We start from the raw sequence: 25011 nt of genomic DNA, 5'->3' as shown, positions 1-25011 counted from the left end.
ATATTGGTGTTAAAGAACATTGCCACCACGTTCGAAACAGCTCATTCTAGGCTGCCGGACTCATGAGTCGATTCACTCAGACTCACTCAGACTCAGATCAAACCATTATTCTCAGTCTGAGTGAGTCTGGGTGAGTAATGTTTTAGTGAGTTTGAGTCCGAGTGAGTCCTGCTAAAGGAAATTTTCGTGTCTGTGGGTCCGAGTGAGTCCGGCTCAGAAACATTTTCGTCAATCAGAACTCGAGTGAGTCCAATGCTCAAAATATATTTCAGAAGTAAGTCTGAGTGAGCTCCACAAGTTTTGCCAACCTATGCACAATGGTCATATTTTCGTATCTTTCTGTCTGTTTGAAGCCCCTGTGTTGCACAGCTGCCATTTCGGGCTATGTTGTCACCCGTGATGCGCAATTACCATAAGTGCAGCTGTTTAATTTTTGATGCAGATGTCTGTTTATTCTGCATGAGCGTGTCGGGACTGAGGAGGCGAAAAGGTTGTTTCTTGGAGCTGACGCTAAAAAACAGAAGCAAGGAATCATAAAGATACATCTGCATAGTACGTGTACACTGTGCAGAAATATCACTCTGCGGCATAAAGCAATGGACCACACCTTTTATGTATCACTCTTATTTATTGTATTGCCTCGCAACTGAAATATCGTTCAAGTCCGCTTGATAATGACATATCTCAACCTGAATTCACGAAAAACTGATGCACTGCAATAGTTCGAGAGATAATGTTCTAGACAATTGTTTTGCTGTACATATATCGCAGAAGGCGTATGACCAAAGGGAAAGAGCAATTACTAACGCCAAGGTTTCTGAAGGCATGCTCTAGACTAGAGTGCACAAAATATGCCGCAATCGTTGTTTATCATTCGTCGGCTCCCCGCGCCAAGAATGTCTTCAAGATTGTAATTTTTTTATAGTAAAGACATTTTATACAGACAGATCTAGACGCTTACGCAAAGATATGCATAATTTTGTATATTACAGAGTGAAAATCGCACATACCACAAAATCTTTCGTCGCTTCCGTCACTGCAATCCTTTCGGAAGTCGCACACATGGTCGTAAGGCAGGCATAAGCCGTCGGAGAGGCAGGAGAACTCTTGCTGCTCACAGTGCCCTGATTTCGGAGTGGCTGTCGTTGACGTGCTAGAACTAGTCGGGTTGTTTGGGAGACTCCTCGTCGTAAACCTTGCAGAAATTTATTACAAATGTAATATACAATCATAAACAGTATATTCTACGTTCAGGGTGCTAGAAATGTAAGCATGAGCCAACTGCTAATTATTCAGCGTTTCTATCGCAGCACCTGATGAATTCTATACTTGTAAGCTGTCAATATTACAGGTTAGAAAATTGAACTTATATTCTCCACAGTTACACACATCTCCTAGCACATCGCCTAAAGAAATATAATTCGCATTCACGGCAATGCTCATCCTTCACATTTTTACGATGGCGAAAATGTCTCGTTGACAGAACTCCAAAGTACCAATGAACATGCATTGACGAGTAATGCCAGAAATACATCGTGAGCTTCGTCTGTGTTTGGCTTCTAAAAAAACTGGAAAAGCCTACATTACTAATTGTGATGATATCTTCAACCAAAGTCCAAAATTGAATTCAAGACTTGTGCTTGATGCAGCTAATTTTATGTTGATGCAATCTCTGTCTAATCTTACAGCAAGTATTTATATATATGTGTATTATTATATTATCCATACGTTTTTGTTATACGATTAGCAATAATGCAAAATATAATAAAGCCCTACAGAAAAGTTGTTTCTGTATATGTCACATAAATGGTCACGCTTGAATGCATATCTACATATCATGCGAACACAGTGAAATTTGTAAAGGTACCTGTAGTTCCAGACTTTAAAGGTGAGCTGCATGCCTTGCCTTAGACAACGGTTTTTAAGTTTAATCATCCTTATAGAAAAATACTCAACTTTATAAACTTTAGAGAAATAATAGTACTGAGATGTAACAATATGTAGTGATGATGCCAGATATGTCACGGTCTGACATGTAAAACACAAGACCTCAATTTTAAATTGAATCTATGTAATTTATTTGCGAAATTTCTTTCCTTTTCTGTGCATGAAAACGAAAGTGGGACAGAAGCCCGTTTGGCTTGTATGTGCGTATATATATATATATATATATATATATATATATATATATATATATATATATATATATATATATATATATATATATAATGTGTGTGTGCATACAGAAGTTAAAAGAAGTTAGAAAATATGAAGAGTACACACCTGCAGTGTTTGCTGAAGCTGATGTCATCAAGGGCTATGACGTCTTTTGGTCCATTTCCAGACCGTACAACGAACACAAGCTGTCGGTCTTTCTGTTGAGTCACGTCAACATGATGGCGCTCCCAGAAGTCTCCCCTTGTACCCTCCTGGCGCCAGATTTCCTTTTGCGAATTGCTGCTGTTTTTGTAATAACGTAAATAAAGGCTCAACAAATTCACCTGCCGGCCGAACATATACGAGTGGAAAGACATGCGACATGTGCCGGGTTGTACGGTTAGAGAATGAAGTGTAGCAATCTTGTTAAAACCGTGATAGGCCCCGCCAAACTCTATGTATGCACCAGAGCTGTTGAATGTAGTATGATCGAAAAGCGGGCCCGTGTCATCATTGTTTCGTAACAGTGACCGTCCTCGTACAAACTGAAGTGAGTTATTGCCATCTGCTCTGTTTGGATCTTCATATGCAAAAACGCCAGTACGTTCATCATCGAACGTCAATCTTTGGTTTTTACATTCTTCTTCATCGCTTCCATCCCCGCAGTCGTCGTAAAGATCACAAGTGTTTTCGCTAGCGACGCAGAATTGTCGCAACTTGCACTTGAATGCATTCTCCTTTGAGCAGGATACGCCAGAGAATTCGTCATTTTTAGGGTAGCCGCAATCCACAAAATGTATTTCGTCCACAGCGAAATGCAGCCCACCACCATTTGATGGCGAGTCAATTTCGAAAGCGAGACGAAAGCGGCCGCTTCGACGCCCAACCCCAATGGACTCTAAAACCCAAGATTTAGCCAATTGCTTTGACGTGCGTTCCCACAGCAAAATTTCTTCAAAACCGTCAGCCACAACTAGCAGTCGCACGTGTAATAAAGGAATTGTGAACCAATGATAAAAAGATATCTTACAATTGGGAGTAGACTGTTGGAAAGTTGGAGAGAACATTTTTATTGGTCTGTCTATTTTATTACTATCATCAGCCACATAGAACAAAAGATAACTACCGGAAGAGCTATTTTTCGTTACGTCCGAATCGGGGCTGTTTTTTATTCGCTCTGTTGCTTCCATAGCTGTAAAAGAACGCCAGACAACTCTATTTGGCAAATTTGGACTGCTCCAACCACACTCGTCTTGCTCAAAAGTGCATGATGAAGGACATTGCGCTTCATCACTGCCGAATGGACAATCACTCTTGAAATCACAAAACAGTTCCTTTAAGACACAGCTGTTGTCTTTGCATGTGAATTCAGTTTCACTGTTGCATGTATTGCCGGGTGAAATTGTTGGCACAAGAGAAGACTGGGAGATCAGACAGTCTGGTGTAAATGAGACATCATCAATGGCAATACTACCTTCGGGCCATCCGTCCAGAACGACTTGAAAGTCATTTGTACAAGACAGAGCTGCATCCACCTTAAGCCACCCGTGTGTGGTATTGATTGCTCGGAGCTCTTTGATATTGTGAAGCTCATTTGACTGTATGTCTAGCAGGTTGATCATCAGTACAGCGTTCCCGGAAACTACATACCAGTAACGAAGCCTACACTTTTGTGTCGTAGTTCTTTCAAAATGAACGCTTTTCAATCTGGCATGGCTTTTGTTAAGGTTATTTTTTTCTAGAAAGAGGAAATGCCCAGAAGAATTCCTAAACGTGTGATCGAAGGTTGGCCCGTCGTAATCTGGCAGGTTCGTGCTGCTAATAACTTGCCAACGTGAATAACCTTCAACAAGTTCTTCTGTCCAACTACACATTCCATTCTCGAAGTTGCACCTCTCTGAAAAACTGCTGCAGTTCAACTCGTCTGATCCATCCGGACAGTCTGGATTCCAGTCACAAAGCTGGGATGTTGTGAAGCAAACACCCTGAGGTTCTTTGCAAGAAAGCTCCCCTTTAGATTCACAGTAGCTTTTAATAGGAGACTGGCCACACCTAATCAAGCTTATTTCGTCCACAGCAATAGTGGTTTGTGGAGCGGACGGCGTTGCCTCCAATTTTAACGACCATCCTCTCCTTACTTGATGCCCTATTTCGACAGAAACTTTTTTCCACATCTCCAATTCGGGTGATCGTAGTGCCAACAAAACGGTTTCCGACAATGAATTTTCTTCCATGATACTTAGCTTCAAAATATCTGTACCTCGTGCGACGTTATTAACGTAATAAAACATTTCTAAGTAGCACGAGTCACTAGAAGTGCCATGTGGAACCGATTCCATGACAGCCGTGTCGTAAACTATTCCATCCCCCGTGGCTACACTCATGAAGAATCCTTTGCCTGAAACATCTGAACTTGGATTGACGCCATTGCGACCAGTTTCAAGCCTTTTCCACGAGTACCTGCCAAAGCTTACGTCTCGCCAGCCACAGGTTCCATTGTCAAAGTTGCATGTTGCGCAGTTCGCCTCGTCAGCACCATCTTTACAGTCATCTACAAAATCGCAGACACGCGTTACAGAAATGCATGTTTTGTCTGGACAAATAAAATCTCTAGGGTCGTAGCAACCAAGTGGTGATTTTGTCGTCGCTTCTGATGCTAATACCGGTAGGGAGCTTAGCGATGAAACTACGCAGCCATCTGTGAAGGAAATGTCGTCTATTGCCCAGGCTCCATCGAGGTCGACACCGGTGGTTGCCTCAATCAAAACTTGCATGGGGCCATCAAATTTCTTAAGAGAAAATATTTTGCGCTCGTAGTATTGCCCAAATACGTTAGACGTTTTCCAAACAATGTGCTTTTTTCCGAGAAGATCAAAACGAACGTACACTGCCAAGCTTCCAGCGCTGAGGCTGTACAGACTGTATTGCAAGTGGGTGAATCTCGTTTGGTATGTGTAGTAAAAACGTAACGAGCACTCAGTATCTTTTCCCGCGTCTATAATTGGACTAGAAAATATTCCCTTTTGAAGTGATTGTTCTGCAAACAAGAATCGCAAGAAGTTTCCGTAGACAGAATTTGTCGTGTGATCTCTGAGGTTGTCCTCACTGAGCAACCTTTCATCTCCTTTGTTTAGGCGTCTTCCCCAAGCAGAACTTTCCACTTTCCAATCGCAAACACTCTCTTCGAAATCACAGCGAGCAGGAAACGACGTGCAATTCGCTCTGGGACTCAAGTGTTCATCACTGAAATCACCGCAATCGTCGTTGAAGTCACATACGGTGTCCTTTGGAATACAGTTTCCGTTGGCGCAGCTAAAGAAACCCCGTGGGCACTCTACTGCTGCTGCTTCCCATGTGGTTTTCTCCCTGTTGCATTGTGAAAACTTGAGGTCGTCTAAGACAAATGCCCTGTCAAAAGACTCAAAGTTTCCCAAAAACTTCACTGAAAATCGCTCCGAGACTCTTCCTATTCGCGCAGTCGCGTATTTCCATTTTTTCCGCTCGAGAGTTTCATTGTGTCCACTCATCAGAAGTATCGTCGTGTCTCTTAGCCTGAGCTTTGAAGCGAAACCATACGTCACCTTTATAATTGCGCGTTCTGATGTAAGAGTAGAGTAGTACCAAAATCCAAGCGTGCAGGTGGGATACGCGTCGATCAGGTTTGGGCTGGCGATGACAGCGGAGCGCTCCTTATCATATGCCGGTAAAATGCTGAAGCGGAGAAAGCTGCCATCTTCTGTCTCAGTCGTGTGGTCTTTCGTTGGTTCGAGCAAGCTGCTGTTCCTCGCCTGTTCAACAGACCACTGTGCTCCCTTACCACTCATTTTCCAGTAACACGTGTCTTTCGATTCGAAGCTGCACTCAGTACCACAACGCTTTTCATCTTCGCCATCAGCACAATCATTTTCGAAGTTGCATATTCTGTTACGTGTTAGGTGCTTTGTTTGGTTGTCACAGCTGAATTCAGGATGATTCATGTCTTCTAAAGGCTTGCAAGGCCCACTAACAATAATAAAATCGTCTAGTGCCAAAAGGGAAGAGCGGAAAGCTGGAAAAGTGACGCTGAAGCCAAGGCGACATTCTTCTGAACTTGTTGAAATGTTCGTTTGAGCTTTCACCCACCTACCATTTACATCAGCAGTGGCCGAATATTCGATGACATTGTCTCCTGAATCTGTCCTAAGGAAAAGATTCAGCATATGAGGCATAGTTTCAACGTGGTAAGACCAAAAACTGAAGCACATGCCGTCGCATTTTGTTAGAAGGGGAGAAACCAAAGCAGATGGAGGATCAATAGTGTTGATGTTATTCTGAATCGCCACGTAAGTTCCAAATGACTCACTGAACGTGTGGTCCACATCTGGTCCAAACTGCGAAAAGAGAACAGAAAAATGAAATGTAAGAGACCTTGCAATTGAAAGCCAACATACAGTTTCATAAAAAATACTGCCATCTCTGATCCTCAAACAATCCTAAAACACTTACCATGTGAGAGCGACCTGTTAATCTGTTCCACAAGGTTGATCCAGAAGATACTGGCTCATTTTCCCAAAGACAGAGGTCCGTTTCGAAATCGCAAGAGCCCAAATTTGAGCAGCGACTAAGAATCTGCGCTTGCGTGCCGAAAGAAAAAAATATACAATTTTGTCTTTAGTTCACCATGCCCGTTTACTAGTCATTTCGATGGCGCAAGAAAACTAAAAGCAATACAAATATTGTAAATTAACACACAGCTGAGCTAGTTAGTAGATGAGTGGCGAAGGCTGACTGTCTGATATCTTTGCACTGTAGAGAGTGTAAACTCATGCTTCGTTTAATACAGAAATGTACTGTTTAGTACAGAAATGAACAAAAGCGTTTAACTCCGCCGCGTTGGTCTAGTGGCTAATGTACTCGGCTGCTGACTTCGCAGCTCGCTGAATTGAATCCCGGCTGCGGCGGCTGCATTTTCAATGGAGGCGAAACTGCTGTATAGGCCCGTATACTCAGATTTAGGTGCACGTTAAAGAACTTCAGGTGGTCAAAATTTCCGGAGCCCTCCACTAGTGTCTCGCACAATTATATGGTGGTTTTGGGCCGTCAAGACTGACAAATCAATCAAGAAACGCGTCTAATGGTTGACGCCTGGCATATCAACAATAGTGGCAGCGCAGTCATGAGCCAACAGTCCAATAACATACCTAAAAAAAGGCAAGTGCTTAAACAGTTATCCCTTACGTAGACCGCCATGCATGGCGGATTTATAGAAATCGCCTCTTGCCTGAACATGCGCTGATATGCTTTTGTGTAGGTCCGCCAGCCGCGGTAGTATGGCGTGTATACGGTGCTCAGCTGCAAACCGGAAGGTCGCAGGTTTAATCCCTCTACTTCACCGGCTCTCATAATCATACTATGGTTTTTGGGAGTAAAAGCTCAGGTATTGTTGTAAGTTTTGTGGCTACCTTCTTTCCCGCTGCTATGCGCCTTTTATCCAGTTTTTAGTCCGCGTGTATGTTGTTTTGACTTCTCTGTACTGTCCGTATTCACGCGCCCTGGCTTTTCATTTTGAAAGTTTCTGTGAAGTTATCGGTATCAGTAAGGGTGGCTGTATTATTGTTTGTATCATCCTTTGAATCAATATTTATATCTATAGCTGATTGTTAAGTGAGAATATGTAAGTAAGCAGTATTTACATAACCTCACGTCAAATGGCATACACCACATTATTACATCAAAAAAAAATTCCCAATAAACTATTCAATATAATGACACACACTTATAAAACATTCCTGTCATGCGAAAAGCTCCTTTTACTTGTCAATCAAATATTCCCAAAGCGTTATTGTTAGGAGCTAGCACATATTTATGCCTTTAAGGCCTCTTCCCTACGTTTTACGGCAAACAGTCCCACATATTCCAGAGCGATGCTATTAAAAAGGATCCCATGCGTCATCGTCACAGCAGGAAAGCGGTAGCAAGAGAGCCATTTCCCATACCTCTTAAGCTTTCGCACTATCATAAAAAAACTCTCTACTACAATGTATGGGCACTTGCCTCCTGTGTGTTTTGTGTATTACCTTATTTATATAGGCAGCAATTAGCATTCTCGCAAGCTTTTGTCATTGCTCTCAAATGTCTTGCGCCGCATTTGCAATAGCTTAAAAATAAAGATAAATGCAGATACGAAATTACCTTTGAAGCGAATTCATACCACTGCTACGCAACACACATAAACATCCGTCTACGAAGGCTTTAAGTAATAAGTAACGCAAGCCATTTCGATGTGAATGGGATATTTGGTGGAGAGATGCCGTCAGTGGTGTCGACAATGTAGGGACGAATGATATATGTCAATTACTCCAAATCAACTATGCTTCCTAATTAAGAGCTAAGCTAATAATTATATCTATCCTATTGTATTTTGTAAGATATAAGCGCTTTGTAACGGCAGTATAAGCTTCTCACCGAAAGAATTGTAAGCCGGGCGTGTTGGTAGTAGATACTTAAAATTATACTGAAACTATACAAAGACGCAAAATGAATGAAAACATATATATATATATATATATATATATATATATATATATATATATATATATATATATATATATATATATATATATATTGTGGGCATTTAGTATACGCATGCTCTTCACCGGTACATTATCATCATTATCATGTGTGGCTCATGCATCCTCATCGTTGTCGCGTAGCATCATCATCTTGGCTCATTCATCGTAGCTGTCGGCTGCCGGTTCCTCGGGCCTAATAAAAGGTAATCCAAACCAAGACTTCATACGTGGTGGAGAGTGCTGTTAGATCCTCCGCCATCCTCTCGACCACTCTACCCCCTGGAGCTACGTTCAGGTCGCCGCTTGGGCCAGGTGTCCGGAAATATGTCGCACCAAGATGAGGCCAGTGCTGCAGCCGTTCCCACTCAACCACCGCGTGCCGCGCCTTCTCACGTCATCAACAGCCTCCAGCGTGAGCCCCATCCCTTCGCTGGTATGCGCGGGGAAGATGTGGAAGAATGGCTGGACGATTTCGAACGTGTCGGCGCTGCTAACCGGTGGGATAACACCTACAAACTCGCTCACGTGTCGTTCTACCTCACGGGTGTCGCGAAGACGTGGTTCCTCAACCACTTCATCGACATCCCCGACTGGTCAGCCTTCAAAGATCAGCTTCGTCATGTCTTTGGCACACCGGCTGTTCGTTCGGCTCTCGCAAAGAAAGCTCTCGCGACTCGGAAACAGCACATCGGGGAGTCGTACACATCCTACATCGAGGATGTTCTTTCACTTTGCCGCCGGGTTGACACACCAATGACAGAATCAGACAAGGTGCGCCAGCTTCTTAAGGGGATTGCACCCGTCGCATTCAATGCCCTAGCGATCCAGAATCCGGCTACCGTAGCTGACGTTGCGACAACCTGTCAGCGCCTCGAAGAACTTGAGTCTATGCGCCTACAATCAGACAGTGACGCGGCCCGTATTACGACTTATCCAAACCTGCGAGACACGATAAGGGCGATTATACGTGAAGAATTAGAATCAATGGGACTCATACTACCTTCAGTGTGTCCCGTTCAGTCCTCTTCAACGTCATTGCGGGATGTCATCAGGGAAGAGCTCACGTCCATGACCCACATGGCCAACCTGCCGCCCATTGTCTCCCGTACTCTACCATCGTTCCCGCACACCGCCGCCGCACCACCAGGCACCGTCAGCTCGACGTCCCCGCCACGAACGTACGCGTCGGTTGCTGCCGCACCTCCCACAAGCTTTGCCACGAGCTTTTCATCACCACTGCGTGAGCCGTCACCTGTCCCTCTGACTTCTCTCTCTCCTGGTGCAGTTAGCGCAAGCTACTACCCTCCTCATCGATCGACTCGGCCTACGTGCTATTATTGCGGCTATCGTGGTCACATTGCACGCTTTTGCCGCAAGCGCCAGCAAGACGAGCGCCGAGGGTATGACATACGCGAACGGGACTATACCGCAGGAGCCTTGTACCAGGGTCGCCGTTATTCGTCACCACCGCGTCAGTCTCCATCTCCGCCAGCATCGGGTGAACTGCGCAGTAGTCACCGATCAACCCGACGCCGTTCACCGTCGCCTTATCGGCGCTCTTTTTCTCCTCTTCAGCCTGCTTCCCTTACTTCTGATCGGCGTCCGGAAAACTAAGCGATGCAGTTTTTGGAGGACAAACTGCATTCCAACACAGGACTCCAATTCCTCCAGCGCGCCCCTACAATATGATTGCGGTCACAGTTGAGGGAGTGGACGTTGATGCTTTGGTGGACACTGGGGCTGCGTTTTCTGTTATTTGTGCTGATTTGTGTGCCCGTCTCCGAAAAGTCACAACGCCTTATGATGGACCGACGCTGGTTACAGCCCAGGGAACAATGATTCGCCCTTCCGCTCTCTGTACTGCCCGTGTACTAATCGACGAAATTCTTCATCATATAGAATTTGCTGTGCTATCCCCGTGCTCCCATGAACTCATTTTAGGCTGGGACTTTCTTTCCTCTGCTTCTGCGGCTATTTGCTGTGCACAACGTGTCGTCCATCTTACTGACACGGACCACTTGCTCAACGACGAAACCTACAGGCCACTTCGACTCATCGCTGCAGTAGACGTCGAGTTACCACCAAACGAACATCAATTAGTGACAGTTTTGTCCAACGACGTCGACTCTGGTGACATTTTGGTCACTCCGTCACCGTGTTGCCTTAATAAAGGCATAGCTCTCGCATCAGGTGTGGCTCGCTTCAACAATGGATCAACTGTCCTCGCTGCTACCAACACCACACAAGATAAAATTTTACTACCACGGGGCACTACTGTCGCCTGCGTTGCCGATCTACAGCCTGTGTGCGTTGTGCCTCTTACCCCTGTCTCCTCTAAAGGCCATCCTGCAGATCATGCTGCTTCCTCGGCCTTTACAGCAGGCATCAACAAAGACTTGAATGACTCACAGAAGCAGCAGCTGCTTGATTTGTTGGAAAGGCATGCAAACTCCTTTGACGTTCATTCATCCACCCTGGGCCAGACAGCTGCTACAGCACATCGTATTCAGACCGACGGAACATCCATTGTGCATCGTCGTCCGTACCGCGTCTCCCTAGCCGAACGGAAAATCATTGAAGAAAACGTAGAAGATATGCTGCAACGGGAGATAATCCGACCCTCAACCAGTCCCTGGTCGTCTCCAGTGGTTCTGGTGCGTAAAAAAGACGGTTCCGTACGATTTTGCGTCGATTACCGAGCACTCAATAAGATCACTAGAAAGGACGTATACCCCATGCCACGCATCGACGACGCCCTAGATTCCTTACAGGGTGCTGAATACTTTTCCAGCCTCGACTTGCGTTCCGGCTATTGGCAAATCCCCATGCACGAAGATGATAAAGAAAAAACTGCGTTTGCAACCCCGGACGGCCTATACGAATTCAATGTTATGCCGTTCGGTCTATGCAATGCGCCCGCAACTTTTGAGCGCATGATTGACACCGTGCTGCGTGGCCTGAAATGGAAGACTTGCCTATGTTACCTCGATGACATTGTTGTCTTTTCATCGACGTTTCATCAACATCTGCAACGCTTGGACGAGGTCCTGACTTGTCTTGCGGGCGCTGGTCTTGAAATTAACACCAAAAAGTGCCATTTCGCCAGCAGATCTATCAAGGTACTCGGTCATGTTGTGAGCAAGGACGGAATTCGCCCAGACCCTGATAAAACTGCTGCAGTGCTTCGCTTCCCTCGCCCTGACAAACCAAAAGATTTGCGAAGTTTCCTTGGTCTCGCCTCTTACTTTCGGCGATTCATACAAAACTTTGCCTTCATAGCGGCACCACTTCATAAGCTACTTGCTTCCGGTATGCCCTTTCAGTGGTCTCAGGAATGTGAATCGGCTTTCGACAGGTTGAAGAGTGCCCTTACGACCGACCCTGTACTTGCTCATTTTCACGATGATGCACCGACCTTCCTGCACACAGACGCTAGCGGCCGCGGTTTAGGAGCCGTGCTCCTGCAACGCGACAACTCTTCGCGAGAGCGAGTCGTTGCATACGCCAGCCGCGTCCTCTCTGCAGCCGAGAGGAACTACACGATCACCGAGCAGGAGTGCCTCGCCATCGTTTGGTCAGTACAGAAATTTCGTCCATATCTGCATGGCCGCCATTTCACCATTGTGACCGACCACCATGCTTTATGTTGGCTTTCGACACTCAAGAACTTGTCGGGACGCCTCGGACGCTGGATTCTACGCCTCCAAGAATATGATTTTGAGATCGTGTACAAGTGTGGCAGGAAGCATAGCGACGCCGATGCTCTTTCTCGCTGCCCACTACCAGCGACTCCACTCGGGGTTTCCGCAATCAATTTGCACAACACGCCCTCGGAGTCCACGTCTACGGCGGTTTCCTCTCTCGCCTCTATGGACCAGCTGCCTTCGGACGACCCGCACGATTTTCCTTCTCGACAGTTGGCTGACCCGTACTGTCGACGTATTACAGACTACCTCACTGGCAGTTCCCGTCCACCTAATGCAAGGCTCCGTCGCCAACTCTCGCAATTTAAGCTGGACAACTCGGTGCTGTACCGCAAAATTTACCATCCTGACGGTCAGCGCTGGGTTCCCGTTCTACCCCGATCGCTTCGGTCCAAAGTCCTCAGGGCACTTCATGACCATCCGACTGCTGGTCACCTTGGTTACCATAAAACCTACGATCGCCTTCGAAGTCGGTTTTATTGGCCAGGCATTACCACTAGTGTAGCTCGGTACGTCGGGTCCTTCACTACCTGCCAATGTAGAAAACTACCAACATCTGCTCCCGCTGGTAAACTACAGCCTCTTCCGTGCCCAGCCACACCATTCGAAGTTGTAGGCGTTGATCTTTATGGCCCCCTCCCAGTCAGTGCTGGTGGAAACCGGTGGATAGTAACAGCCATTGACCATTTGACGCGCTACGCCGAGACGGCATCCGTTACCACAGGTTCAGCTTCTGAGATTGCTGATTTCATCCTCCAAGCCATTATACTGCGTCATGGTGCTCCACGTGTGTTGCTCAGTGACCGTGGAAGGGCCTTTCTTTCACAACTAGTGAACGAACTTCTTCAGGCCTCCGGCACAACTCACAAGACTGCCTCTAGTTATCATCCCCAGACTAACGGCCTCACTGAGCGATTCCACCGCACTCTTGCTGACATGATCGCCGCCTATATTCAACCAGACCACAAAAACTGGGACGTTGTTCTACCATTCGTCACTTTCGCCTATAATACGGCCATTCAGCGAACAACTGGCTACTCGCCATTTTACCTAGTTTATGGACGCTCCCCTACTTCTTTCCTGGACGTCTCCTTCTTTACCTGCCAAGCGAATTCATCTCCATCCTCTTCAGAGGAATACGTTTCACGACTCGCACTGTGCCGCCAACGAGCTCGTATAAACACTGAAGCCCGCCAGCAAGACAGAAAGCTAGTTTATGATGAATCGCATCGTGATGTATCCTTCCAACCTGGAGACGAAGTGCTCCTTTTGACGCCTGTTCGCACACCTGGTTTGTGCGACAAATTTCAGCCTCGGTTTATTGGGCCGTACACAGTTCTTGAAGAGACTTCACCAGTGAATTATCGCGTGACGCCACTTGTAGCCCCAGCAGATCGCCGTTATCGAACTACAGAGGTCGTCCATGTCTCCCGTATGAAGCCCTTCATGCGACGTTCTCTGTCCCCTTGACTTGCCGCGGCCAGGCTGGCCGCTTTCGCGTGGGGGGAATTGATGTGGGCATTTAGTATACGCATCCTCTTCACCGGTACATTATCATCATTATCATGTGTGGCTCATGCATCCTCATCGTTGTCGCGTAGCATCATCATCTTGGCTCATTCATCGTAGCTGTCGGCTGCCGGTTCCTCGGGCCTAATAAAAGGTAATCCAAACCAAGACTTCATAATATATATATATATATATATATATATATATATATATATATATATATATATATATATATATATATATATATATATATATATATATAACGAAGCGTTTATCGCAAACAAAACATTCACACGGGAAGCGGTGGGGTGCGGCCCTTCTTCTAGGGCAACAGTGGCTTAAGCATGATAAAAAAGCGCTCATCTGTCAACCCATAGTTTATGGTGACAGCCAATGTTTTCACGTGTTTTTTTTTCTTTATTCTGAAACATCTGTTACGTTTCTAATATCAGCTGTCCACTTGACAACAGGCACGAAATCATTATTTTCTTAACATAAGTGGCAAAGCAGTTCATCTGTCGATTATGATGAGCCCTCTAATTTTGTTAGCATGAAGGTGAACTATCAAATCTTTCTTAATTATTGAATATTTCGAACAATTTATTTGTAGCTACACGGACATCTGAGTGACTAAATCATTCCAGCGGAAACTACTTTTATTGCGTAGGGACTGTATTAAGATAGTATTAACTCTTCGTACAGGTAGACACGCCTGACCTAGCACCTAGAAAAGCGTTGTTTTAAGCTTATTCTTCTGCTTTAACGACAACGTTTCTCGTAATACTATTTATGCATAGTGAATTTCAAGTCATTTCCAACTAAGAACAAAAGAAAGGCGCGCATTTTTTGCTTACCTGAATGTCATCCACAGAAGCGACTCCTCCTGTTGAATCCAATACAACTTGTAGGTAATATTCGAACGGCAGTGTTGTAATGAATTTTAGGTTGACCTGAGCTGAGTGCCAGACACCCCTTTCGAGCAGCGGACTCTCTCTAAATGTAGCTTCGGGTCTTAGTGTGCCACCTTGGCTGGTGCCGAGGGACAGCTTGTGCCCACCGCTTAACTGATACCAAAATCTGGTACACCCGCCGCTTCTAGCTTCTTGTATTTCGCTGAATGTCGTCACTGTTGTCCCTGCATCGAAGTGACAAGATGAATCAGCGTAAGGAGTAGGATAGTTGTCGAATTGCAAGCTTAGCATTGACACCATGGCAATCGCCATTGTATGGCTGCCTGCAAGAGCATGCGTGTTTATATCGACCAAAGAAAACAGAGGTAAGTATCCTTAAGACCACGTTTTTACTTGAGATTCTAAATTTGTAGCAATAACTCATTTAACACGTTTTGTCCGAATAAAACTGAAGAAATTCATGTGAAAGTGCGAGTATAATATGCAAAGATAATTTGCATAACTTTTGCCACGCATTCGTCAAGACAGCAGCAGGCGCCGCGAAGTTTCAGCCGAGATGAAGAAAACCGGGACAATGAAGGTAAAACAGCTAGCACGACAAATTTTATGGACAAGAATTGTGATGAATAAAATTTTAAAAAGTATTTTAACTCAAGGAAAAATGAGCGATAAATCAGTCGTTCTACGGCATTCGAGAAATACTGATAAATAATGGAAGAGTAAAAATAAAAGCCGCACCAAAAGACCACGACTCTATAGAAGAAACTCCAAAAAGGAAAGCTTGCATGGTATAAGCAAAGAAACAATATATCCGTAGACGTTGGGCACTAAAGCAGGCTCTTCGCCTTTGCTTTAAACACCACTAATTTGCCAGCTCTGCACATTTGTGGGGCTAAACGGCTTCAAGACTGGCGTGGTCATTTAACGGCAGCAATAAAATTCGCAGCACGTCTGGTAAGTCATTCGCACCACGTCCGGTAATAAACGTCTCCTAGCCATTTCGAGACGCATTCCCAATGCTCGGAAATAATTTTGAAAGCACATTTTTAGGGCAGTTTTGAAAACTGCAATGAATTAGGAATGAAAGGAAAACTTTCTCACCCTTTTCTCTCTATTCTACTGTTTTTTTATAATGGGTCGAACAAAAAGATAGTAAGAACGACTATGATACAGACTACGCTCAAAGCAAACCAATTGCCCGCAAACCGAAGCAGCTCGGCGCCACTAAGACTATATAAACTGAGTCCCGAGGCAAGCTACGACACGAAGTGGAGCTGAAACATAATTTTTACAGCTATAACCACGAGAAGTTTCGATCAAAAAATCAAATAGTACGTGGCTCGGATTGCGCACATTTGCTGTCTCGCGAGCTTCGCACAGAAAAACAAAGAAGGTCCCTGCAGTGAAGCGGATAGGCTTAGGAGACATCAGATACGCTTCGATACGCAGTTGAAGATTAACGATTTAGCTGTGGTATTTCCAACAAAATTTAAACTCAATACACACGTGTAAAACAAATCGTAGCCCCCAGTGTCCATGCTTCATATGCCCGATCCTACAGCTTGCATACAGCATGTAAACACCCTTTATTTCACCAGATTAACGCACGTCATAATTTCGGACCTAATAAACAACGTTGTTTGACGTGGTAGCAGCGACAATTCTCGCTTAAGCATAAAATCTCATGAAAGCTACGCTATCGGTATTGCTGGCTGCCAGTAAATATTGATATTAAATTTCACATCCCTGAAATTGAACTAAAGCGTTCGCTAGAAATATATAACATGTGCGATTTTTCAGAAAGTGACGCGATACCTGCATCTGCGAACCTAAAGCGAGACGCGGCATCAAAGAAACGGCAAGATGACTTCTAGTTGAATGTCTTGGCTTGGACTCGTTTAGCTCAAGGCGCTATCAGGAGCTTTGTAATCTGACCTTTTTAAGTGCGCGTTCAAGTACGTCATACAATGGCCGTACTAGATTGCCTCGTAGCGTCCCCTTTAACATTAGCGCTTCATGTATATGCCAGGCACCAAACTTGCGATGAGACAGCAGAAAAATGTGAGGCAATTTTTTTTTTCTATGAAAACATATACAAACCTTGATGTCGTGCTACCTGTACTTCAAAAGTTTCGCTCAAAGCTAGCCACTTCCCTAGAAAACAGAGCTTCGCTTAGATTTGTTCTTTCATGCAGTGCGTAAGAGAGGCATAGGGTTTTCTTAGAAGACAGCCTAAAAGTCTCAGCTTTGTTTTCTTTTGTTTCTTTTTGTCTTTTTTGCGCAACATGAAAACCTTGGTACGTGTTCTGCTGGTTTACCATCTTCACCAGTGAGTGCGTGCAGCAACGGCTCTTCGGGGGAACTGATTGGCACTTCGCGGTAGCGGCACACTATGTTCAACATTTTGACAAGTTTTATCAAATAAATTCTTAAGATTCGAAAGCCAAAATTATTACACTAATATAAGAGAGGTAGTTCACAAAAACGGCAGTTTTTCATCGTCTAGATTCTCCCTAAATTTCTTCCATGACGTAAAATCCTTTAACCCCGTACTTTTACAAATATGACAAGTTGTGGAAGCCTGCCCATACACAATGTTTTCTGGTATTTCGATTTCTTTCTCATTCAGACAACCAATCGATTGAGGTAACTGACACATAATGAAAACACATGCTCAGACGCTGTATCTAGCTTCAATAATTTCTCTCATACTGCTAATATATCATCAATAAAAGCTTCTCTAAACCTCCCTGCTCCTTCTAACAAGAGGAAGCAGGCTCGCCTATGCGTCTTCCAGAATTTTTTTATTAATCCTGAAATAAAACGCACATTGTCCTCACCAACAACTCCCGTACGTTTCATCTCGCATCGGCCACAACTTCAAAGTTTATGTACCATTCTGCCATACCAATATTTACTTCCACCCCTACGTACCCAAGACTACATCTGGATGGAACCACCTTCCTGACTATCGCCTGCGATCTTTATCATGCATGGTTCAAGACTGCCATTTTCAGCTTGACACCACTCGATCGATTGATTAATATGTGAGGTTTACCATCCCAATACCACCCTATGAATATGAGAGATGCCTTAACACCACTCCTATCTGTAATGCCACAAGTGGTAATGAGAGTATGTAAATTATTTAAATATTTAATGATTCAAAATATATAATCTCTATATTCTTTTATTTTCTACTAAAGATTACTTTCAAATTAACAGGACCACATGAAAGAGCAACTTGAGGGCACTGAACCCGAGGAGCTCAGCTCAGTGCTTCTTTTTATGTTCCTGAATTTTGTCCAATTAGTTTACCATGTCCTAACAAGTATCACCAGCTGGCACCCTGAATCAGGTACTATCAAGCTGCAGCAAAGACGACGAATAACCGCAAGTTAGCGTGTGCTATTTTGCCACGCCATATTATGACGTTCAATAATTGGATCAGCTTTGATTTTCGGACTGAACGCACAATCACATATGTAATATATTTACTGTTTAACACCAATATGCACACTTTATATGTACCTTAGATGAATCTGCATGAGGGTTGGGGAGGCAGGTAGCATAGAGAACTAACATGTTCAGTGTGAGAAACGCGACACTGTGAGCAATGTATGCGATTCACATCACATGGAGTCCTGGTCATATATTTTAAGCATAAGCGCATCGCACACTTGTGAGCTTAAAACCATGAACGATGCATAAAAAGAATCAACGTCTAGCCTCACCTATTTCTGCCCCTTGTTTAGACGTATTCACGGCAAGAACGTGACCACTTCCAAAGCCAAACGTGTGGTCCTGGCCACCTGTTACGTCTTCAGCTGCAAGTCTCTCCCACTGAAGCTCTGCACTGCCATTTCTGGCACGCCAGCCACAGTCGTCCGCCTCAAAGTCGCACAGTGGCGGCATCGGGCAAGAACCGACGTTCACTGCGATGTCGTCAAGAGCTGTATAACCACCTTGCGTCTTTGAGGATTCAAAGCTCAAGTACACAGCACTGTCACCATCGAAACGCACGTGTGCATAGTTCCACTGGGGTCCTTTTGAAGCAACGTTAGCCCATGCGACACGAGAAGCCTGCGTTACCGCATCTTTTTCACGAAGGATCAACGGCACTAAAGTTTCTCCGAAGGCGTAGAAAAAGAACTTAAGGCAAGCGCCTTCGGTCCCGACGTGAAGTGGAAATTCGCTCTTCAGTATAGCATTATCTTCTGACAATTTTTCAAAGGTTACATTAGACACGAAGTCCACGTAGGCGAAGCTTCCGTAAACAGAATGTGTCGTATGGTCAGTTTCTGGCAATGAAGGTTGGAGATGACGGCGATCATTGCCAAGCTTACGCAACCACACACTCGTACCGCTTGCACCACTGTTCCTCCACGCACAGTCGTCTTCTTCAAAGTCACAGTCAAGAGGGTGAACAGGGTAGTGAGGGGGAAGTTTCGGAGGTCTTTCAGCTTCTTTGCAGCTTCCGTAAAACAATTCCACCTCATCTATGGCGATTCCTGATATGATAGAGTGGTTAGCGTTCATGTTTGTCTTTGCAATAATTTGAAAGCTCCTCTGGTCTTCTTCGCCTACAAACAGAAAGAAAAAGGTTTGACTTTTGGAAACCTACATAATTTTTGTATATGGACAAGCCTCAAGAGCAACACAAAACAGTTGGATGATTTGTCATGCTGAAATAAGAAATGAGGCAGCAAAGTGGACTACATAATACAAACTACTTGACAACTAATTCAAAAAAACTTCACAAAGCTTAAAATGACAAATATCGTCCTATGGTAAAGTAATGCAATATAGTGGATCTTCAAAACAAAAAAAGGAATGAGTATGCAGTAACAGAGCATGGAATTAGGCAATTTGACAGCGGAAACAAAATTATGTGGTTCTTCAATGCGCAGCGTGTTTTTGGCCCGTCATCCCCATGAAAATGCGACAACTGCGGCCGGAGTCAAAGCCTCGAGCTCAGCACTGTTCAGTGTGAGTGACTAACGCAGGGCGCCGCCGGGGTGGTAAAAGTATTCGTGATTACGTAAAGATTAGATGCAAGTGGAAAAGTTTGTGACAGCAACTATTCTGTGAAATGGACATGGGCAGTAATACAATATTATAAGGGGTTTTTTGTGCCTATTGATTATGAGCCACGCCACAGAGGATGGCTTATGAAATTTTGACCTGGTGTTCTTTGACGTGCACAGACATCGCACAGTACAAAGGCCTCTAAAATTTAAATGCACCGCCGGGGCCAGGATCTAATCCGCCACCTCCGTATCAGCGGCCTGACAGTGTAACCCCTACACCACTGTAGCAGGCAATTGGATATGATCAGATGATATTTATGGTAACTGCTGCAGTTATTCTTAATACTGTCAAACGGAATGAACACAATTTTCAGAGTTCTCTCTGCAACAAAGAAATATTACCTATTTCAACAGTAATGTTAAGCACCCAATTAAATACTATATTTACACAAACGTTCTTGCAATACCGATCATCAGCTTCGTAACAAACAAATTATTTAAAATTTACAAGAATTAGATTATTATATAGTTTTTAGCATACCTGTCAGCACTATGACCTCTTGCTTTGTCCAAGTCAATCCATCAGTCAAGTTCAATAAGAGTTCACTGTTCGCAGCACCGTCTTTCGCACTCTTGATCAGGAGAGAAGAGCTTTTGGTATGACAAAAAATGTACCACAGGGAAAAGCAGTAACGGCTTTGTCGCTCAACATCAACATAGTCGGACAGCAAAACTATGTCACCAAGTGCACTTGTGCTTCCAAGTTTCGCGAGCATGTAATGTCCATAAGAGCTCGACGTTGTCAAGTCTGTATCTGGTCCTCCTAATGTCATACCTTCAGAGGCAGTTGTTCTTTTCCAAGCAATACTGGACCTTTTTGCGTCGCTGACCCAACCACAAGCATCACTCTCGAAGCTGCAAGTCACTGCTTCTTGGCATGGCTCGAGGCTAAACTCTACGTCGTCTAAAGCAATATGCGAGTAATCACTTACAATATCCGTCGTCTGAAGCGCCTCTATTACAATCTGGTATCGAAGCAGATCATGCAGTGTTACATGACCTCGACGCCAAACACCTATTTGGTCATCAGAACGGCTCCACACAGGCCTCAAGTCCTCAATGCGAGACGACCCGTTTAGCCGCTGGTAAACTGAAAGCGCCCCAGCATTATTACCAGCCATGTTGAACCAGTATCGAAGGCAACGGTAACGTGACTTCTCCAGGATCGGTGAACACAACGAGGCTCTGTCTCCTTGACGCTTTGCAACAAATAAAGCGTAATGACCGTAGGCCGTACCCAGAGTGTGGTCATGGCTTGGACCGGCAACAATGTCCATCGTCGCCGAAATTTGTTTCCAGCCTTCGCCGAGCCCTTGTTTATCAGGCTTCCAGTTGCAAAAATCTGTTTCAAAGTCACAGAAATCTAGTCGACGGCACGGACCTTCTGACAATGCGACATCATCTATTGAAACGAACGCTCCTTTCATCACATTGTTGTCTGCAACAGCTGTAATTTCAATTTTGTATTCTTCTTGAAAAGAAACTGGGAGTTCACCGAAATTCCACCCGGTCCTGTCAGCACCTTGCCTTGTAAATCTCAATGTTGCATTTAGTGTGGATTTCGCTTCTATATACAAGCTGAGGCCATTACCACTGTTCATAGAATACCAAAATGTTAGGCAGCTGATGTTGTTTACTGATGGCGAGATTTCAGGGCTTTCAAGCGACGCTACACTCTCTGTCAATGCACTTTGTGAATAAAATATTGCGTAGCACCCACGACCACTTGTATGGTCAGCAGTAGGACCTATGCCATCGTAACTATTTCTTGGACACACAACCTTCCACGTGTGACTTGCATTCCTAGCGTTTTTCCAATGGCATAAACTGTTGTTATTAGGTAGGTTGTCAAATGTACAGTCTATCAATACGGAGCTAGGACGGCAGTTTGAAAAAGATATTTCATCAATTGCAATGTTTGGCATTATATTAAACTTCGTAACCCTAGCGCGGAAAGCAATCTTGGCATCCTTTGTTTTTCGCCGTGGAACCATCAGTACAATGTTAGCCCAACCGATGGAAGGAGGAACATTAGCAAGTATCGTGCTATCATTCTGGGGTAAGACATAACGCACGGTAAGTTTAGTAGCAGCCAGGTTGTCTTTGTAGAAGTACCAAAAGCTCATTAAGCAACGAGATGAAGAAGGTGGAAGCACTGGGCTAAGCAGCACAGCCACATGGGAAGAGCTTCTTTGCGTCTTTAAAGCCACCAAGTGACCATCTTCGCTAAGCGTAGAGTGGTCCGTCTCAGGTTCAACTAGATCTTTGGCTTGCATGATTTGCCAAACATTAGCCCCTCTGCTTTGATCAATCCATCCACAAGTACCATTCTCGAAATTGCATGGTCCACACATTTCCTCATCTGAGCCATCCAGGCAATCTTGCTCGAAGTCGCACACCTGCTGGCTTGGGATGCACCCACCATCCCTACACTCAAACTGGGACAATCTGCATTTGGGAATCGGTGGTGGAGGTGGATTCGGAAGCGTGTCATTGTACAACAAGCAGTCAGGGCTTAAAGAAATGTCATCTATTGCTATGTCAGATGCGTATCCAGCACCTAGTGATCCCTCGAGAACAAAACAGAACGGTTTGTCACTATAAACAACAGCTGAAGCTCGAATCCAACTTTGGCCTCTTGGCCCCTCGACCACGTAGAGACTTTCCCACTGTGACTTTTCTGTGTAGTTCTGGTATTGTGCAAAAAGAACAATTCCACCGACATCCTTGCCGTGAGCAAAGTAGTGAAACGTCACTGAGCAGCCACCATGGTTCGCAACATAATTAGGACTTCTGTAGAGAGCCGTACCATTAAAATGGCTCCGTTCTGTAGCTTTAAGTAAAAGCACGCGTCCAGCACCTAGACCACCCATTGTGTGATCGCTGTGCGGCCCTGTATTTTGATCAAATTTTAGATACGGCACTGTGTTGATCTTCCATGTAAGAGCGGCCTGTGACTTGGCGTCTGTTCTCACCGACCACCAAAAACAGGGATCGGCTCCTGGCTCGTATGTGCAAGCTGCGTAATTCTGGCAAATATCAGAGGCTTCATCCCAGCCATCGCCACAGTCATCGACATGATCACACAGTTGACTTCTTGTAATACAAACACTACTTTTATGACACATAAATTCATGCGATCTATTGCATTTTTCAAGAGAAGGGGTGGGCAAGGCACAGTTTTCAAAGCTAATCGCATCGAGAGCAGCAAACGTCGCCGACGATGTCATCGAAGACCCAGCCTCAAAGGACAGGGTGAATTCCGTTTGGCTGCGCCCAATCGTAGCCTGACCTTCCACCCACACATTTTCTCCTGCTTTTTCTAGAAGCCACAGTGTGATATCGTGGTCAAGAATGTGCTTACGCACAGCTAGCTTAATGAAACGCCCCGAGGTGAAGTACCAAAAGAGTAGGGTGCAGTCTTTTCCAGATCGCTTTAGCTGGTATGTATTATTAGGACTGCGTAAGAGGTGTCCTGACTCGGTAAGGTGCCTGCGCCCTGCCGTGTACACATAACCACCATGTGCATCACCTTTGCTTTTATCCTTTCGTGGCAGTGGTGAATTGGCCTCAGTGTCTTTGGCTATCGTCCAGTTCCAACCAGCGGCCTTATCCTCACCAAACCAACCACAAGTGTCTACATCGAAGTCACACTGTCCACACAACTGCTCGTCATCGCCGTTTATCGGGCAGTCCTCTTTAAAATCGCACACTTGAGAAACATTCACGACAGTAATACCATCATGGCAGTGGAACTGCGTTTCCAAGCTTTCATGACAAGCACCATGGCTGACACTGATGTCATCTATCGCGATTTCTCCTCCTTCGGATCCACCAGTTTTACCAGCAATGAGCACTCTAAATTCCATCAAAGGGCTACTAACAAGGTCAATTGTAACTTTCTTTTGTTCCCATTGCTTCTCTTGTTTTCCCGTGATCACAATAATGGGTTCCCGTTTTTCTTTTCCATACTCGTTGACGTAGACAACGATCACACGTAGTGCACTGGTACTAGAGCCAACGTCTGTGACACCCATATGGAGCCACAGAGAAAAGCAGTAAGGGCTGCCTCCAATCCAGCTTTGAGATTTCAATAGGCCTGTGTACGTTTCCTCTGCCCTTTTGGTTCTGCCGTCCAAATACACATACGTTCCTAAAAAAAGAAGGAACAGCAACAATTATCGTTATCAAGGCAAGTCGATGCTAACGTGATAAATGCAAGTAAAATTAATTCGTTCGCTAACTCGCAAAAAAAGAACCTATGTACAAACGTAAGTGCTGTATATGCGAATAAGGAAGGATATGTATATAGGAGCATGAGTTAACTTTTATTCAATTTGTTGTTAGAACTTCGGATCTCTATATTTAGGGACACATATGATGTGGTACAAGTATATTCATGGGCACGTGTACAAAGTATTATTCTCATCGGCTGCTTTCTTTGCAGGTCCAAAGTATTCCAAGATGGGTTTGGTCAAAGCGTAAATGGGAGGTCAGTTTGGCTACAATTGTCTAGTTATAATTACCTATTTAGTTGTACTTGCTGTGGTTCTAGAGAACTCACGGTTGCTTACAACACCATGCTAGTGCCTTGAACTTACCGTCACGAGTTCCCAGAGTGTGGTCGGCCAGAGGCCCTGTAGACGAATTTGGTGTGGAGCCTCGATTTCGCACCCACATTCTTTGCACGTCGGAGTCAGCGTTTTCCCACCCGCACAAGTCCGGCCCTTCGAAGTCGCAGTACCCTATCTCAGGACATTGTCCTTCCCTAAGCGATATGTCGTCGAGCCCCACCGCTACCGAACCATCGTGCTCCACCTCGGCCGTCAAGAGCACCTGCAAGCACGCAGGCAGTGGGTGTAAAGCTTGGGGTAATGTACCAATTAGTCCTATTTCGGAAGCTACTTCTTAGTCTCAAAGTACATTGGACTTTCGAAAACGCTGTCATTTCTTTCGCTGGAGCAGGCTAATGTAATTCTCACTCAGAAGAACCACTTTCGCAACGAATAGGCTTGCAGGAAGAAAGCCTTGCTGTTAAACACACATGTGATTGCTATATAAGAATCTTCTATAAAATTATCACAAGCCG

General features: G+C 44.7%; 1 protein-coding gene across 1 annotated transcript in view; it reads right to left on the bottom strand.

Annotated features, from left to right (window-relative positions):
• The window catches only part of LOC119176965 (MAM and LDL-receptor class A domain-containing protein 2), a 217568-nt gene that overhangs the window by 100554 nt on the left and 92003 nt on the right, over window positions 1–25011 (bottom strand). Inside the window, exons 34-40 of the mRNA XM_075878325.1 lie at window positions 24524–24758; window positions 20404–24075; window positions 18567–19415; window positions 14776–15056; window positions 6643–6765; window positions 2284–6527; window positions 1011–1195 (exon numbers count right to left, since the gene is read on the bottom strand). Of these exons, the coding sequence (XP_075734440.1) occupies window positions 1011–1195; window positions 2284–6527; window positions 6643–6765; window positions 14776–15056; window positions 18567–19415; window positions 20404–24075; window positions 24524–24758 (9589 nt within the window). The remainder of the gene's footprint in view (window positions 1–1010; window positions 1196–2283; window positions 6528–6642; window positions 6766–14775; window positions 15057–18566; window positions 19416–20403; window positions 24076–24523; window positions 24759–25011) is intronic.

Source organism: Rhipicephalus microplus, chromosome X (genome assembly GCF_043290135.1).
Source record: "Rhipicephalus microplus isolate Deutch F79 chromosome X, USDA_Rmic, whole genome shotgun sequence".
NCBI lineage: Eukaryota > Metazoa > Arthropoda > Arachnida > Ixodida > Ixodidae > Rhipicephalus > Rhipicephalus microplus.
The sequence above is the reverse complement of the archived record's forward strand: the minus strand, read 5'-3'. Positions and strand labels throughout refer to the sequence as shown.